The sequence below is a fragment of the Ascaphus truei genome, chromosome 4 (assembly GCF_040206685.1).
Source record: "Ascaphus truei isolate aAscTru1 chromosome 4, aAscTru1.hap1, whole genome shotgun sequence".
Lineage (NCBI taxonomy): Eukaryota > Metazoa > Chordata > Amphibia > Anura > Ascaphidae > Ascaphus > Ascaphus truei.
In genome coordinates, this window is record NC_134486.1 from 7,812,715 (window position 1) to 7,832,391 (window position 19,677).

The 19,677-nt window shown below is 48.1% G+C and overlaps 1 protein-coding gene across 3 annotated transcripts in view; it reads right to left on the reverse strand.

The window, feature by feature from the left end:
* Nucleotides 1–19,677, reverse strand: part of LOC142492559 (zinc finger protein 212-like) — an 83,285-nt gene that overhangs the window by 16,179 nt on the left and 47,429 nt on the right. For all 3 annotated transcript variants that reach the window (XM_075595280.1, XM_075595278.1, XM_075595279.1), the window contains 3 exons: nt 12,214–12,327; nt 3,174–3,278; nt 168–281 (listed from right to left, as the gene is read on the reverse strand). In XM_075595280.1, the coding sequence (XP_075451395.1) occupies nt 168–281; nt 3,174–3,278; nt 12,214–12,327 (333 nt within the window). The remainder of the gene's footprint in view (nt 1–167; nt 282–3,173; nt 3,279–12,213; nt 12,328–19,677) is intronic.

Here is a 19,677-nt window from a genome sequence, read left to right on the forward strand (position 1 = left end):
ACTCTCACACTCTCACACTCTCACACTCTCACACTCTCACACTCTCACACTCTGACACTCTGACACTCTTACACTCTCACACTCTCACACTCTCACACTCTCACACTCTCACACTCTCACACACTGACACACTGACACACTGACACACTGACACACACAGTCCTCACCTGTGTGCTGCTCCCTCAGAGGGTCGTCGCGATCCATTTCGCGGATGTTCAGCCAGAAAGGCTCAGCCTCCCTGTCTATGGTCACAGAGATGCCCGTTTTCAAGGCCGGGTCACCTGGGGACACAAACACACGACTTGCCACCCAATCTCAGGGTTAAGCCCTTCCTTGTCAACCAGGCGAGTGCCACATTGAGGGTTGAAACGTGTGAGGGAGTGATTCTGCACTGACATGCCCCAAGCTACAGCTCACTGGGCCCTGGGTCAGGGAAACCTTTATTTGTATGTCTGGAAATATTTCAGCAGTATTGATATGTGGATCCCCTGCAATAACAGTTATACTATCTGGTGCTGCAGAGTGCGGAGTGTATTTACCAAATCAGCAGCTAAATGGCCGATGAAAGACATTAGAATAAAAGTAACATAATATGATTGTGCTTTTCATATCGTCTGTAAGGGTCACACAATGGGCCCTTAGTCTGTGAAATGGATCCTTTTCCTATCACAATCTGAAGTCCCTCCTCTGTTTGTGCACCCCCCCTCTGTTTGTGCACCCCCCCTCTGTTTGTGCACCCCCCCCCTACCCTCCACGGACCTGAATAGCAGTTCCAGCTGCAGTGGAGACGCAGAGGAGAGCAGCCTGCTTCCAGCCTCTGCTGCAGCGCCCCAACATGCGCTGCCCTATGCGACCGCCTAGTGGTTGCACCGGCCCTGAAAACGAGTAGCTGATATGTTGCAAGCTTACGAACCTCTCAGGGTCAGCGTTACCGATTAAAGACCCAAAGAGGGTCGAAAGCTTGTAACTTATCAATTACTTGTTGTCCATTAAGAAGTATCATACCACCTGCTCCCTCTCCCTCCTTTTCCTGGGTTATCTTTCAGTCTCGGCTCCACTGTTCTGAATTTTGAGGGTAATTCTGTACACCCCAATGCAGCCGTTCTGGCCATTTTGGGCCGAAAATCCCCTGTAACTTCAATGAAGATTTCCGTCCACAAAACGGGTAACGGACGCTTCGTGGTGTGAAGACTTACCCCCTTAATTAGAGGATTTCATACGTGAAGCAGTAGCATAACATGTTAGCACACGGGACATATGAAAAATACAATCTTTAACTGCATAGTGACATAGACAGAAAACACCAACCTAGCCTGTCCCTCCACCCATCCAGTCGGTCCCCCCGCCCATCCAGTCTGTCCCTCCGCCCATCCATTCAGTCCCCCCGCCCACCCAGTCAGTCCCCGCGCCCATCCAGTCAGTCCCCGCGCCCATCCAGTCAGTCCCCGCGCCCATCCAGACAGTCCCTCCGCCCATCCATTCAGTCCCCCCGCCCACCCAGTCAGTCCCCGCGCCCATCCAGTCAGTCCCCGCGCCCATCCAGTCAGTCCCCGCGCCCATCCAGACAGTCCCCCCTCCCACCCAGTCAGTCCCCGCGCCCATCCAGTCTGTCCTTCCGCCCATCCAGTCAGTCCCTTCACCCATCCAGTCTGTCCCTCCGCCCATCCAGTCTGTCCCTCCGCCCATCCAGTCTGTCCCTCCTGCCCATCCAAGGTGTCCTTCCCCATCCAGTCTGTCCTTCCGCCCATCCAGTCTGTCCCTCCTGCCCATCCAATGTGTCCTTCCCCATCCAGTCTGTCCCTCCCCAATCCAGTCTGTCCCTCCCGACCATCCAGGCTGTCCCTCCCCAATCCAGTCTGTCCCTCCCAACCATCCAGTCTGTCCCTCCCGACCATCCAGTCTGTCCCTTCCCCATTCAGGCTGTCCCTTCCCCATCCTGGCTGTCCCTCCCCATCCTGGCTGTCCCTCCCCCATCCTGGCTGTCCCTCCCCCATCCTGGCTGTCCCTCCCCCATCCTGGCTGTCCCTCCCCCATCCGGTCTGTCCCTCCTCCATCCGGTCTGTCCCTCCTCCATCCGGTCTCTCCCTCCTCCATCCGGTCTCTCCCTCCTCCATCCGGTCTGTCCCTCCTCCATCCAGTCTGTCCCTCCTCCATCCAGTCTGTCCCTCCTCCATCCAGTCTGTCCCTCCTCCATCCAGTCTGTCCCTCCTCCATCCAGTCTGTCCCTCCTCCATCCAGTCTGTCCCTCCCCCATCTAGTCTGTCCCTCCCCCATCTAGTCTGTCCTTCCCGTCCATCCTGGCTGTCCCTCCCGTCCATCCAGTCTGTCCCTCCCGTCAATCCAGTCTGTCCCTCCCGTCCATCCAGTCTGTCCCTCCTCCATCCAGTCTGTCCCTCCCGTCCATCCAGTCTGTCCCTCCTCCATCAAATCTGTCCCTCCTCCATCCAGTCTGTCCCTCCTGTCCATCCAGTCTGTCCCTCCTCCATCCAGTCTGTCCCTCCCGTCCATCCAGTCTGTCCCTCCTCCATCAAGTCTGTCCCTCCTCCATCCAGTCTGTCCCTCCTCCATCCAGTCTGTGCCTGCTGCATCCAGTCTGTCCCTCCTCCATCCAGTCTGTCCCTCCTCCATCCAGTCTGTCCCTCCTCCATCCAGTCTGTCCCTCCTGCCCATCCAGCCTGTCACTTCCCATCCAGTCTGTCCCTCCTCCATCCAGTCTGTCCCTCCTCCATCCAGTCTGTCCCTCCTGCCCATCCAATCTGTCACTTCCCATCCAGTCTGTCCCTTCCCATCCAGTCTGTCCCTTCCCATTCAGTCTGTCCCTCCTCCATCCAGTATGTCCTTCCCAACCATCCAATGTGTCCTTCCCCATCCAGTCTGTCCCTCTCGACCATCCAGTCTTTCCCTCCCCATCCAGTCTGTCCCTCTCGACCATCCAGTCTACCCCTCCCCCCCATCCAGTCTGTCCCTCCCCACCCTTCCAGTCTGTCCCTCCTGCCACTGCAAGGGGCCTCAGGGACAGGCAGGACATATGACCTTCCCGGTGCAGAATAACACTGTGACATTTTTCCCTGTGGATGCGGATTACCTGCAGAGCAGCACAGGCATTATAAGACCCCCTGGATGAGCATTACTTCCTGAAATGATGTGCAACCTCAGCTGGGGCTCTCACTTACTCAGCCCCTTCTGGCTGCTCTCGGGCACCACGTCAGGACAAGCTTCAAACACCAGCTCTTCCGGCTTTATCCGCAAGAAAATGTCCGGCTTCACGACAGGGAACTCTGCCAATACAAAAACAATCACACAGTATTAGAGCGGCCTTCCCGCGGGAGAGAGCACAGTGATATAACAATATAACACACCTGCGACATGAACTCACCTTCCCGCGGGAGAGAGCACAGTGATATAACAATATAACACACCTGCGACATGAACTCACCTTCCCGCGGGAGAGAGCACAGTGATATAACAATATAACACACCTGTGACATGAACTCGCCTTCCCACGGGAGAGAGCACAATGATCTAACAATATAACACACCTGTGGCAGAAGGCACAGTGATATAATATAACACACCCGCGACATGAACTCGCCTTCCCGCAGGAGAGAGAACAGTGAAAAAACAATATAACACACTTGCGGGAGAGAGCACAGTGATATAACAATATAACGCACCTGCGGGAGAGAGCACAGTGATATAACAATATAACACACCTGTGGGAGAGAGCACAGTGATATATAACAATATAACACACCTGTGGGAGAGAGCACAGTGATATAACAATATAACACACCTGCGGGAGAGAGCACAGTGATATAACAATATAACGCACCTGTGGGAGAGAGCACAGTGATATAACAATATAACACACCTGTGGGAGAGAGCACAGTGATATAACAATATAACACACCTGTGGGAGAGAGCCCAGTGATATAACAATATAACGCACCTGTGGGAGAGAGCACAGTGATATAACAATATAACACACCTGTGGGAGAGAGCACAGTGATATAACAATATAACACACCTGTGGGAGAGAGCACAGGGATATAACAATATAACACACCTGTGGGAGAGAGCACAGTGATATAACAATATAACACACCTTGGGAGAGAGCACAGTGATATAACAATATAACACACCTGTGGGAGAGAGCACAGTGATATAACAATATAACACACTTGCGGGAGAGAGCACAGTGATATAACAATATAACACACTTGCGGGAGAGAGCACAGTGATATAACAATATAACGCACCTGTGGGAGAGAGCACAGTGATATAACAATATAACGCACCTGTGGGAGAGAGCACAGTGATATAACAATATAACACACCAGTGGGAGAGAGCACAGTGATATAACAATATAACACACCTGTGGGAGAGAGCACAGTGATATAACAATATAACACACCTGTGGGAGAGAGCACAGTGATATAACAATATAACACACCTGCGGGAGAGAGCACAGTGATATAACAATATAACACACCTGCGGGAGAGAGCAGAGTGATATAACAATATAACACACCTGCGGGAGAGAGCACAGTGATATAACAATATAACGCACCTGTGGGAGAGAGCACAGTGATATAACAATATAACGCACCTGTGGGAGAGAGCACAGTGATATATAACAATATAACGCACCTGTGGGAGAGAGCACAGTGATATAACAATATAACACACCTGTGGGAGAGAGCACAGTGATATAACAATATAACACACCTGTGGGAGAGAGCACAGTGATATAACAATATAACACACCTGTGGAAGAGAGCGAAGGGATATAACAATATAACACACCTGTGGGAGAGAGCACAGTGATATAACAATATAACACACCTGCGGGAGAGAGCACAGTGATATAACAATATAACACACCTGTGGGAGAAAGCACAGTGATATAACAATATAACGCACCTGTGGGAGAGAGCACAGTGATATAACAATATAACGCACCTGGGGGAGAGAGCACAGTGATATAACAATATAACGCAACTGTGGGAGAGAGCACAGTGATATAACAATATAACACACCTGTGGGAGAGAGCACAGTGATATAACAATATAACACACCTGTGGGAGAGAGCACAGTGATATAACAATATAACACACCTGTGGGAGAGAGCACAGTGATATATAACAATATAACACACCTGTGGGAGAGAGCACAGTGATATAACAATATAACGCACCTGCGGGAGAGAGCACAGTGATATAACAATATAACACACCTGCGGGAGAGAGCACAGTGATATAACAATATAAACACACCTGTGGGAGAGAGCACAGTGATATAACAATATAACACACCTGTGGGAGAGAGCACAGTGATATAACAATATAACACACCTGTGGGAGAGAGCACAGTGATATATAACAATATAACACACCTGCGGGAGAGAGCAGAGTGATATAACAATATAACACACCTGCGGGAGAGCACAGTGATATAACAATATAACACACCTGTGGGAGAGAGCACAGTGATATAACAATATAACACACCTGCGGGAGAGAGCACAGTGATTTAACAATATAACACACCTGTGGGAGAAAGCACAGTGATATAACAATATAACGCACCTGTGGGAGAGAGCACAGTGATATAACAATATAACACACCTGTGGGAGAGAGCACAGTGATATAACAATATAACAAACCTGTGGGAGAAAGCACAGTGATATAACAATATAACACACCTGTGGGAGAGAGCACAGTGATATAACAATATAACACACCTGTGGGAGAGAGCACAGTGATATAACAATATAAACACACCTGTGGGAGAGAGCACAGTGATATAACAATATAACGCACCTGTGGGAGAGAGCACAGTGATATAACAATATAACACACCTGCGGGAGAGAGCAGAGTGATATAACAATATAACACACCTGCGGGAGAGCACAGTGATATAACAATATAACACACCTGCGGGAGAGAGCACAGTGATATAACAATATAACACACCTGTGGGAGAGAGCACAGTGATATAACAATATAACACACCTGTGGGAGAGAGCACAGTGATATATAACAATAACACACCAGTGGGAGAGAGCACAGTGATATAACAACATAACAAACCTGTGGGAGAAAGCACAGTGATATAACAATATAACAATATAACGCACCTGTGGGAGAGAGCACAGTGATATAACAATATAACACACCTGTGGGAGAGAGCACAGTGATATAACAATATAACACACCTGTGGGAGAGAGCACAGTGATATAACAATATAACACACCTGTGGGAGAGAGCACAGTGATATAACAATATAACACACCTGTGGGAGAGAGCAGAGTGATATAACAATATAACACACCTGGGGGAGAGAGCACAGTGATATAACAATATAACGCACCTGTGGGAGAGAGCACAGTGATATAACAATATAACACACCTGTGGGAGAGAGCACAGTGATATATAACAATATAACACACCTGTGGGAGAGAGCACAATGATATAACAATATAACACACCTGCGGGAGAGAGCACAGTGATATATAACAATATAACACACCTGTTGGAGAGAGCACAGTGATATAACATAATAACACACCTGTGGGAGAGAGCACAGTGATATAACAATATAACACACCTGCGGGAGAGAGCACAGTTATATAACAATATAACACACCTGCGGGAGAGAGCACAGTGATATAACAATATAACACACCTGTGGGAGAGAGCACAGTGATATAACAATATAACACACCTGCGGGAGAGAGCACAGTGATATAACAATATAACACACCTGCGGGAGAGAGCACAGTGATATAACAATATAACACACCTGTGGGAGAGAGCAGAGTGATATAACAATATAACACACCTGTGGTAGAGAGCACAGTGATATAACAATATAACACACCTGCGGGAGAGAGCACGGTGATATAACAATATAACACACCTGCGGGAGAGAGCACGGTGATATAACAATATAACACACCTGCGGGAGAGAGCACAGTGATATAACAATATAACACACCTGCTGGAGAGAGCACAGTGATATAACAATATAACGCACCTGTGGGAGAGAGCACAGTGATATAACAATATAACGCACCTGTGGGAGAGAGCACAGTGATATAACAATATAACGCACCTGTGGGAGAGAGCACAGTGATAAAACAATATAACACACCTGCGGGAGAGAGCACAGTGATATAACAATATAACACACCTGTGGGAGAGAGCCCAGTGATATAACAATATAACACACCTGTGGGAGAGAGCACAGTGATATAACAATATAACACACCTGCGGGAGAGAGCACAGTGATATAACAATATAACACACCTGCGGGAGAGAGCACAGTGATATAACAATATAACACACCTGTGGGAGAGAGCACAGTGATATAACAATATAACACACCTGCGGGAGAGAGCACAGTGATATAACAATATAACACACCTGCGTGAGAGAGCACAGTGACATAACAATATAACACACCTGCGGGAGAGAGCACAGTGACATAACAATATAACACACCTGCGGGAGAGAGCACAGTGACATAACAATATAACACACCTGTGGGAGAGAGCACAGTGATATAACAATATAACACACCTGTGGGAGAGAGCACAGTGATATAACAATATAACACACCTTGGGAGAGAGCACAGTGATATAACAATATAACACACCTTGGGAGAGAGCACAGTGATATAACAATATAACACACCTGTGGGAGAGAGCACAGTGATATAACAATATAACACACCTTGGGAGAGAGCACAGTGATATAACAATATAACACACCTGTGGGAGAGAGCACAGGGATATAACAATATAACACACCTGCGGGAGAGAGCACAGTGATATAACAATATAACACACCTGCGGGAGAGAGCACAGTGATATAACAATATAACGCACCTGTGGGAGAGAGCAAAGTGATATAACAATATAACACACCTGTGGGAGAGAGCACAGTGATATAACAATATAACGCACCTGTGGGAGAGAGCACAGTGATATAACAATATAACACACCTGCGGGAGAGAGCACAGGGATATAACAATATAACACACCTGTGGGAGAGAGCACAGTGATATAACAATATAACACACCTGCGGGAGAGAGCACAGTGATATAACAATATAACACACCTGCGGGAGAGAGCACAGTGATATAACAATATAACACACCTGTGGGAGAGAGCACAGTGATATAACAATATAACACACCTGTGGGAGAGAGCACAGGGATATAACAATATAACACACCTGTAGGAGAGAGCACAGTGATATAACAATATAACACACCTGTGGGAGAGAGCACAGGGATATATAACAATATAACACACCTGCGTGAGAGAGCACAGTGACATAACAATATAACACACCTGCGGGAGAGAGCACAGTGATATATAACAATATAACACACCTGTGGGAGAGAGCACAGTGATATAACAATATAACACACCTGTGGGAGAGAGCACAGGGATATAACAATATAACACACCTGCGGGAGAGAGCACAGTGATATAACAATATAACACACCTGCGGGAGAGAGCACAGTGATATAACAATATAACACACCTGTGGGAGAGAGCACAGTGATATAACAATATAACACACCTGTGGGAGAGAGCACAGGGATATAACAATATAACACACCTGTAGGAGAGAGCACAGTGATATAACAATATAACACACCTGTGGGAGAGAGCACAGGGATATATAACAATATAACACACCTGCGTGAGAGAGCACAGTGACATAACAATATAACACACATGTGGGAGAGAGCACAGGGATATAACAATATAACACACCTGTGGGAGAGAGCACAGTGATATAACAATATAACACACCTGCGGGAGAGAGCACACACCTGTGGGAGAGAGCACAGTGATATAACAATATAACACACCTGCGGGAGAGAGCACAGTGATATAACAATATAACACACCTGCGGGAGAGAGCACAGTGATATAACAATATAACACACCTGTGGGAGAGCACAGTGATATATAACAATATAACACACCTGCGGGAGAGAGCACAGTGATATATAACAATATAACACACCTGCGGGAGAGAGCACAGTGATATAACAATATAACACACCTGTGGGAGAGAGCACAGTGATATAACAATATAACACACCTGTGGGAGAGAGCACAGTGATATAACAATATAACACACCTGTGGGAGAGAGCACAGTGATATAACAATATAACACACCTGTGGGAGAGAGCACAGGGATATAACAATATAACGCACCTGTGGGAGAGAGCACAGTGATATAACAATATAACACACCTGCGGGAGAGAGCACAGTGATATAACAATATAACACACCTGTGGGAGAGAGCACAGGGATATAACAATATAACACACCTGTGGGAGAGAGCACAGTGATATAACAATATAACACACCTGTGGGAGAGAGCACAGGGATATAACAATATAACGCACCTGTGGGAGAGAGCACAGTGATATAACAATATAACACACCTGCGGGAGAGAGCACAGTGATATAACAATATAACACACCTGTGGGAGAGAGCACAGGGATATAACAATATAACACACTTGCGGGAGAGAGCACAGTGATATAACAATATAACACACCTGCGGGAGAGAGCACAGTGATATATAACAATATAACACACCTGCGGGAGAGAGCACAGTGATATAACAATATAACACACCTGTGGGAGAGAGCACAGTGATATAACAATATAACACACCTGTGGGAGAGAGCACAGTGATATAACAATATAACACACCTGTGGGAGAGAGCACAGTGATATAACAATATAACACACCTGTGGGAGAGAGCACAGGGATATAACAATATAACGCACCTGTGGGAGAGAGCACAGTGATATAACAATATAACACACCTGCGGGAGAGAGCACAGTGATATAACAATATAACACACCTGTGGGAGAGAGCACAGGGATATAACAATATAACACACCTGCGGGAGAGAGCACAGTGATATAACAATATAACACACCTGTGGGAGAGAGCACAGTGATATAACAATATAACACACCTGTGGGAGAGAGCACAGTGGTATAACAATATAACACACCTGTGGGAGAGAGCACAGTGATATAACAATATAACACACCTGTGGGAGAGAGCACAGGGATATAACAATATAACACACCTGCGGGAGAGAGCACAGTGATATAACAATATAACACACCTGTGGGAGAGAGCACAGGGATATAACAATATAACACACTTGCGGGAGAGAGCACAGTGATATAACAATATAACACACCTGCGGGAGAGAGCACAGTGATATATAACAATATAACACACCTGCGGGAGAGAGCACAGTGATATAACAATATAACACACCTGTGGGAGAGAGCACAGTGATATAACAATATAACACACCTGTGGGAGAGAGCACAGTGATATAACAATATAACACACCTGTGGGAGAGAGCACAGTGATATAACAATATAACACACCTGTGGGAGAGAGCACAGGGATATAACAATATAACGCACCTGTGGGAGAGAGCACAGTGATATAACAATATAACACACCTGCGGGAGAGAGCACAGTGATATAACAATATAACGCACCTGCGGGAGAGAGCACAGTGATATAACAATATAACACACCTGCGGGAGAGAGCACAGTGATATAACAATATAACACACCTGTGGGAGAGAGCACAGTGATATAACAATATAACACACCTGTGGGAGAGAGCACAGTTATATAACAATATAACACACCTGTGGGAGAGAGCACAGTGATATAACAATATAACACACCTGTGGGAGAGAGCACAGGGATATAACAATATAACACACCTGCGGGAGAGAGCACAGTGATATAACAGTATAACACACCTGTGGGAGAGAGCACAGTGATATAACAATATAACACACCTGTGGGAGAGAGCACAGTGATATAACAATATAACACACCTGTGGGAGAGAGCACAGTGATATAACAATATAACACACCTGTGGGAGAGAGCACAGTGATATAACAATATAACACACCTGTGGGAGAGAGCACAGTGATATATAACAATATAACACACCTGTGGGAGAGAGCACAGTGATATAACAATATAACACACCTGTGGGAGAGAGCACAGTGATATAACAATATAACACACCTGTGGGAGAGAGCACAGTGATATAACAATATAACACACTTGCGGGAGAGAGCACAGTGATATAACAATATAACACACCTGTGGGAGAGAGCACAGTGATATAACAATATAACACACCTGTGGGAGAGAGCACAGTGATATAACAATATAACACACCTGTGGGAGAGAGCACAGTGATATATAACAATATAACACACCTGTGGGAGAGAGCACAGTGATATAACAATATAACACACCTGTGGGAGAGAGCACAGTGATATAACACACCTGTGGGAGAGAGCACAGGGATATAACAATATAACACACCTGTAGGAGAGAGCACAGGGATATAACAATATAACACACCTGCGGGAGAGAGCACAGTGATATAACACACCTGCGGGAGAGAGCACAGGGATATAACAATATAACACACCTGTGGGAGAGAGCACAGGGATATAACAATATAACACACCTGCGGGAGAGAGCACAGTGATATAACACACCTGCGGGAGAGAGCACAGGGATATAACAATATAACACACCTGTAGGAGAGAGCACAGGGATATAACAATATAACACACCTGCGGGAGAGAGCACAGTGATATAACACACCTGCGGGAGAGAGCACAGGGATATAACAATATAACACACCTGTGGGAGAGAGCACAGTGATATAACAATATAACACACCTGTGGGAGAGAGCACAGTGATATAACAATATAACACACCTTGGGAGAGAGCACAGTGATATAACAATATAACACACCTGCGGGAGAGAGCACAGTGATATAACAATATAACACACCTGCGGGAGAGAGCACAGTGATATAACAATATAACACACCTGCGGGAGAGAGCACAGTGATATAACAATATAACACACCTGTGGGAGAGAGCACAGGGATATAACAATATAACACACCTGTGGGATAGAGCACAGTGATATAACAATATAACACACCTGTGGGAGAGAGCCCAGTGATATAACAATATAACGCACCTGTGGGAGAGAGCACACACCTGTGGGATAGAGCACAGTGATATAACAATATAACACACCTGTGGGAGAGAGCACAGGGATATAACAATATAACACACCTGAGCTAGGGGTCTCCCAGGGGGTTTTCTGCTTTGGGTCGCGGGAGCCGGGCAGATCCTCTTCCACCACTTCCCGGATCCAGAGGGAGATGTCAGGGTTAAATACAGGTGCGCCTGCAGGGGAGGCACAGGTCAGAGGGACACTCACCCCATCCAAAACACCCAGGGGAGGCACAGGTCAGAGGGACACTCACCCCTTCCCAAACACTCAGGGGAGGCACAGGTCAGATGGACACTCACCCCATCCCAAACACTCAGGGGAGGCACAGGTCAGAGGGACACTCATCCCTTCCCAAACACTCAGGGGAGGCACAGGTCAGAGCGACACTCACCCCTTCCCAAACACTCAGGGGAGGCACAGGTCAGAGGGACACTCATCCCTTCCAAAACACTCAGGGGAGGCACAGGTCAGAGGGACACTCATCCCACCCCAAACACTCAGGGGAGGCACAGGTCAGATGGACACTCACCCCATCCCAAACACCCAGGGGAGGCACAGGTCAGAGGGACACTCATTCCTTCCCAAACACTCAGGGGAGGCACAGGTCAGATGGACACTCATCCGTTCCCAAACACTCAGACGAGGGAGGCACAGGTCAGATGGACACTCATCCGTTCCCAAACACTCAGACGAGGGAGGCAGGGCCAGGGTAAACCCTAAGTACTGAGCCTGTTCAGAGGTTCACAAACATAGAATCTCGAAAGAGGGATCAAACGATCCCTCAGAAAAACACTGCACTCACTACTTCTATGTACTGTAGTGTATGCGTCAAACATATATTGTCCAGAACCACAGATATCTCCAAAGTATGGCCGAGATCAGAGGTTCACCTGCTAAGTGTATTCAGAGATTGAACTCGACAGACAATAGATAAACTACTACAGATGTAGCATGCTTTATTGTTGGGAAAAATTGCTGCGTGAGTCGCAATGGGGTGTGTTAGTTGTTAGATGTAGTTCAGCCCTCTCTAACTGGGTGGTTAGCTAAGCTAATTACCAGCCCCAAATATATATACAGATATATAACAGTCCCATAAGAAAGTCTTATCTGTTTCGTGTAGCTGTAGGGGAAGCCTCTCTGCTCTCCTGGGTCAGCACCTTTGTGTGCTAAGGCAATGTCTGACCAGGTATAGTCTGCTCCTCTTTGTCTTGCTGTCAGCATGCAGTCTCTTTGCAGCTCAAGACATCTGTCCTATGGTCAGTCCAGTGTCCACTAAGGAAATTCTCTGGTCTGTCTTTCCTAGGTAAGCTCCAATTGTGAGCTCAGGAATCCTCTGCTCCTGTCTCTCAGAACAAGAGTTCTGATTGGGCAGGTGGGGTGGCTGGACAGGTGTGCAATTAACCAGCACACTGCTGGATTAGAGGCAAGATTCTTAACAGGGATAAGTCCCTGTTACACGGAGGTTCGGTATGTGTGCTCAGTATACATGGGGAGGATCTGTATGTGCTCGGTATAGATGGGGAGGATCTGTGTGTGCTCGGTATAGATGGGGAGGATCTGTGTGTGCTCAGTATAGATGGGGAGGATCTGTGTGTGCTCGGTATAGATGGGGAGGTTCTGTGTGTGCTCGGTATAGATGGGGAGGATCTGTGTTTGTGCTCAGTATAGATGGGGAGGTTCTGTGTGTGCTCGGTATAGATGGGTAGGATCTGTGTGTGCTCAGTATAGATGGGGAGGATCTGTGTGTGCTCGGTATAGATGGGGAAGTTCTGTGTGTGCTCAGTATAGATGGGGAGGATCTGTGTGTGCTCGGTATAGATGGGGAAGTTCTGTGTGTGCTCGGTATAGATGGGGAGGATCTGTGTGTGCTCGGTATAGATGGGGAGGATCTGTGTGTGCTCAGTATAGATGGGGAGGATCTGTGTGTGCTCAGTATAGATGGGGAGGATCTGTGTGTGCTCGGTATAGATGGGGAAGTTCTGTGTGTGCTCGGTATAGATGGGGAGGATCTGTGTGTGCTCAGTATAGATGGGGAAGTTCTGTGTGTGCTCAGTATAGATGGGGAGGATCTGTGTGTGCTCAGTATAGATGGGTAGGATCTGTGTGTGCTCGGTATAGATGGGGAAGTTCTGTGTGTGCTCAGTATAGATGGGGAGGATCTGTGTGTGCTCGGTATAGATGGGGAGGTTCTGTGTGTGCTCGGTATAGATGGGGAGGATCTGTGTGTGTGCTCAGTATAGATGGGGAGGTTCTGTGTGTGCTCGGTATAGATGGGGAGGTTCTGTGTGTGCTCAGTATAGATGGGGAGGTTCTGTGTGTGTGCTCAGTATAGATGGGGAGGATCTGTGTGTGCTCGGTATAGATGGGGAGGATCTGTGTGTGCTCGGTATAGATAGGGAGGATCTGTGTGTGCTCAGTATAGATGGGGAGGATCTGTGTGTGCTCGGTATAGATGGGGAGGATCTGTGTGTGTGCTCAGTATAGATGGGGAGGTTCTGTGTGTGCTCGGTATAGATGGGGAGGTTCTGTGTGTGCTCAGTATAGATGGGGAGGATCTGTGTGTGCTCGGTATAGATAGGGAGGATCTGTGTGTGCTCAGTATAGATGGGGAGGTTCTGTGTGTGCTCGGTATAGATGGGGAGGATCTGTGTGTGCTCAGTATAGATGGGGAGGTTCTGTGTGTGCTCAGTATAGATGGGTAGATCTGTGTGTGCTCGGTATAGATGGGGAGGTTCTGTGTGTGCTCGGTATAGATGGGGAGGATCTGTGTGTGCTCAGTATAGATGGGGAGGATCTGTGTGTGCTCAGTATAGATGGGTAGGTTCTGTGTGTGCTCGGTATAGATGGGGAGGATCTGTGTGTGCTCGGTATAGATGGGGAGGTTCTGTGTGTGCTCAGTATAGATGGGGAGGATCTGTGTGTGCTCAGTATAGATGGGTAGGTTCTGTGTGTGCTCGGTATAGATGGGGAGGATCTGTGTGTGCTCGGTATAGATGGGGAGGTTCTGTGTGTGCTCAGTATAGATGGGGAGGATCTGTGTGTGCTCAGTATAGATGGGTAGATCTGTGTGTGCTCGGTATAGATGGGGAGGTTCTGTGTGTGCTCGGTATAGATGGGGAGGATCTGTGTGTGCTCAGTATAGATGGGGAGGATCTGTGTGTGCTCAGTATAGATGGGTAGGTTCTGTGTGTGCTCGGTATAGATGGGGAGGTTCTGTGTGTGCTCAGTATAGATAGGGAGGATCTGTGTGTGCTCGGTATAGATGGGGAGGATCTGTGTGTGCTCAGTATAGATGGGTAGGTTCTGTGTGTGCTCGGTATAGATGGGGAGGATCTGTGTGTGCTCGGTATAGATGGGGAGGTTCTGTGTGTGCTCAGTATAGATGGGGAGGATCTGTGTGTGCTCAGTATAGATGGGGAGGTTCTGTGTGTGTGCTCGGTATAGATGGGTAGGATCTGTGTGTGTGCTCGGTATAGATGGGGAGGTTCTGTGTGTGTGCTCGGTATAGATGGGGAGGATCTGTGTGTGATCGGTATAGATGGGGAGGATCTGTGTGTGTGCTCGGTATAGATGGGGAGGATCTGTGTGTGCTCAGTATAGATGAGGAGGATCTGTGTGTGCGCAGTATAGATGGGGAGGTTCTGTGTGTGCTCGGTATAGATGGGGAGGATCTGTGTGTGCTCGGTATAGATGGGGAGGATCTGTGTGTGCTCGGTATAGATGGGGAGGATCTGTGTGTGCTCGGTATAGATGGGTAGGATCTGTGTGTGCTCAGTATAGATGGGTAGGATCTGTGTGTGCTCGGTATAGGTGAGGAGGTTCTGTGTGTGCTCAGTATAGATGGGGAGGTTCTGTGTGTGTGCTCGGTATAGATGGGGAGGATCTGTGTGTGCTCGGTATAGATGGGGAGGTTCTGTGTGTGCTCGGTATAGATGGGGAGGTTCTGTGTGTGCTCAGTATAGATGGGGAGGTTCTGTGTGTGCTCGGTATAGATGGGGAGGTTCTGTTTGTGCTCGGTATAGATGGGGAGGATCTGTGTGTGCTCAGTATAGATGGGGAGGTTCTGTGTGTGTGCTCAGTATAGATGGGGAGGATCTGTGTGTGCTCGATATAGATGGGGAGGTTCTGTGTGTGTGCTCGGTATAGATGGGGAGGTTCTGTGTGTGTGCTCAGTATAGATGGGGAGGTTCTGTGTGTGCTCAGTATAGATGGGGAGGTTCTGTGTGTGCTCAGTATAGATGAGGAGGTTCTGTCTGTGCTCGGTATAGATGGGGAGGATCTGTGTGTGTGCTCAGTATAGATGGGGAGGTTCTGTGTGTGCTCGGTATAGATGGGGAGGTTCTGTGTGTGCTCAGTATAGATGGGGAGGTTCTGTGTGTGCTCAGTATAGATGGGGAGGTTCTGTGTGTGTGCTCAGTATAGATGGGGAGGTTCTGTGTGTGCTCAGTATAGATGGGGAGGTTCTGTGTGTGTGCTCAGTATAGATGGGGAGGTTCTGTGCGTGCTTGGTATAGATGGGGAGGATCTGTGTGTGCTCGGTATAGATGGGGAGGATCTGTGTGTGTGCTCGGTATAGATGGGGAGGTTCTGTGTGTGCTCGGTATAGATGGGGAGGTTCTGTGTGTGCTCGGTATAGATGGGGAGGATCTGTGTGTGCTCGGTATAGATGTGGAGGTTCTGTGTGTGCTCGGTATAGATGGGGAGGTTCTGTGTGTGCTCGGTATAGATGGGGAGGTTCTGTGTGTGCTCGGTATAGATGGGGAGGATCTGTGTGTGTGCTCAGTATAGATGGGTAGGATCTGTGTGTGCTCGGTATAGATGGGGAGGATCTGTGTGTGCTCGGTATAGATGGGGAGGATCTGTGTGTGCTCGGTATAGATGGGGAGGTTCTGTGTGTGTGCTCGGTATAGATGGGGAGGATCTGTGTGTGCTCGGTATAGATGGGGAGGTTCTGTGTGTGTGCTCGGTATAGATGGGGAGGTTCTGTGTGTGCTCAGTATAGATGGGTAGGATCTGTGTGAGCTCAGTATAGATGGGGAGGTTCTGTGTGAGCTCGGTATAGATGGGGAGGATCTGTGTGTGCTCGGTATAGATGGGGAGGATCTGTGTGTGCTCGGTATAGATGGGGAGGATCTGTGTGTACTCAGTATAGATGGGGAGGATCTGTGTGTGCTCGGTATAGATGGGGAGGTTCTGTGTGTGTGCTCAGTATAGATGGGGAGGTTCTGTGTGTGTTCGGTATAGATGGGGAGGTTCTGTGTGTGCTAGGTATAGATGGGGAGGTTCTGTGTGTGTGCTCAGTATAGATGGGGAGGTTCTGTGTGTGCTCAGTATAGATGGGGAGGTTCTGTGTGTGTTCGGTATAGATGGGGAGGTTCTGTGTGTGCTAGGTATAGATGGGGAGGTTCTGTGTGTGTGCTCAGTATAGATGGGTAGGATCTGTGTGTGCTCAGTATAGATGGGGAGGTTCTGTGTGTGCTCAGTATAGATGGGGAGGTTCTGTGTGTGCTCAGTATAGATGGGGAGGTTCTGTGTGTGCTCGGTATAGATGGGGAGGTTCTGTGTGTGTGCTCAGTATAGATGGGGAGGATCTGTGTGTGCTCGGTATAGATGGGGAGGTTCTGTGTGTGCTCAGTATAGATGGGGAGGTTCTGTGTGTGTGCTCAGTATAGATGGGGAGGTTCTGTGTGTGTGCTCAGTATAGATGGGGAGGTTCTGTGTGTGTTCGGTATAGATGGGGAGGTTCTGTGTGTGCTAGGTATAGATGGGGAGGTTCTGTGTGTGTGCTCAGTATAGATGGGTAGGATCTGTGTGTGCTCAGTATAGATGGGGAGGTTCTGTGTGTGCTCAGTATAGATGGGGAGGTTCTGTGTGTGCTCAGTATAGATGGGGAGGTTCTGTGTGTGCTCGGTATAGATGGGGAGGTTCTGTGTGTGTGCTCAGTATAGATGGGGAGGATCTGTGTGTGCTCGGTATAGATGGGGAGGTTCTGTGTGTGCTCGGTATAGATGGGGAGGTTCTGTGTGTGCTCGGTATAGATGGTGAGGTTCTGTGTGTGCTCGGTATAGATGGGGAGGATCTGTGTGTGCTCGGTATAGATGGGGAGGATCTGTGTGTGCTCGGTATAGATGGGGAGGTTCTGTATGTGCTCGGTATAGATGGGGAGGTTCTGTGTGTGTGCACGGTATAGATGGGGAGGTTCTGTTTGTGCTCGGTATAGATGGGGAGGATCTGTGTGTGCTCGGTATAGATGGGGAGGATCTGTGTGTGCTCGGTATAGATGGGGAGGATCTGTGTGTGCTCGGTATAGATGGGTAGGTTCTGTGTGTGCTCGATATAGATGGGGAGGTTCTGTATGTGCTCGGTATAGATGGGGAGGTTCTGTGTGTGCTCGGTATAGATGGGGAGGATCTGTGTGTGCTCGGTATAGATGGGGAGGTTCTGTGTGTGCTCGGTATAGATGGGGAGGATCTGTGTGTGCTCGGTATAGATGGGGAGGATCTGTGTGTGTGATCGGTATAGATGGGGAGGATCTGTGTGTGCTCGGTATAGATGGGGAGGTTCTGTATGTGCTCGGTATAGATGGGGAGGTTCTGTGTGTGCTCGGTAAAGATGGGTAGGATCTGTGTGTGCTCGGTATAGATGGGGAGGTTCTGTGTGTGCTCGGTATAGATGGGGAGGTTCTGTGTGTGCTCGGTATAGATGGGGAGGTTCTGTGTGTGCTCGGTATAGATGGGGAGGTTCTGTATGTGCTCAGTATAGATGGGGAGGATCTGTGTGTGCTCGGTATAGATGGGGAGGTTCTGTATGTGCTCAGTATAGATGGGGAGGATCTGTGTGTGCTCAGTATAGATGGGGAGGTTCTGTATGTGCTCAGTATAGATGGGTAGGATCTGTGTGTGCTCAGTATAGATGGGGAGGTTCTGTGTGTGCTCGGTATAGATGGGGAGGTTCTGTGTGTGCTCGGTATAGATGGGGAGGTTCTGTGTGTGCTCGGTATAGATGGGGAGGTTCTGTGTGTGCTCGGTATAGATGGGGAGGTTCTGAATGTGCTCAGTATAGATGGGGAGGATCGGTGTGTGCTCGGTATAGATGGGGAGGTTCTGTATGTGCTCAGTATAGATGGGGAGGATCTGTGTGTGCTCAGTATAGATGGGGAGGTTCTGTATGTGCTCAGTATAGATGGGTAGGATCTGTGTGTGCTCGGTATAGATGGGGAGGTTCTGTATGTGCTCAGTATAGATGGGTAGGATCTGTGTGTGCTCAGTATAGATGGGGAGGTTCTGTGTGTGCTCGGTATAGATGGGGAGGTTCTGTGTGTGCTCGGTATAGATGGGGAGGTTCTGTGTGTGCTCGGTATAGATGGGGAGGTTCTGAATGTGCTCAGTATAGATGGGGAGGATCGGTGTGTGCTCGGTATAGATGGGGAGGTTCTGTGTGTTCTCAGAATAGATGGGGAAGTTCTGTGTGTGCTCAGTATAGATGGGGAGGTTCTGTGTGTGCTCAGTATAGATGGGGAGGTT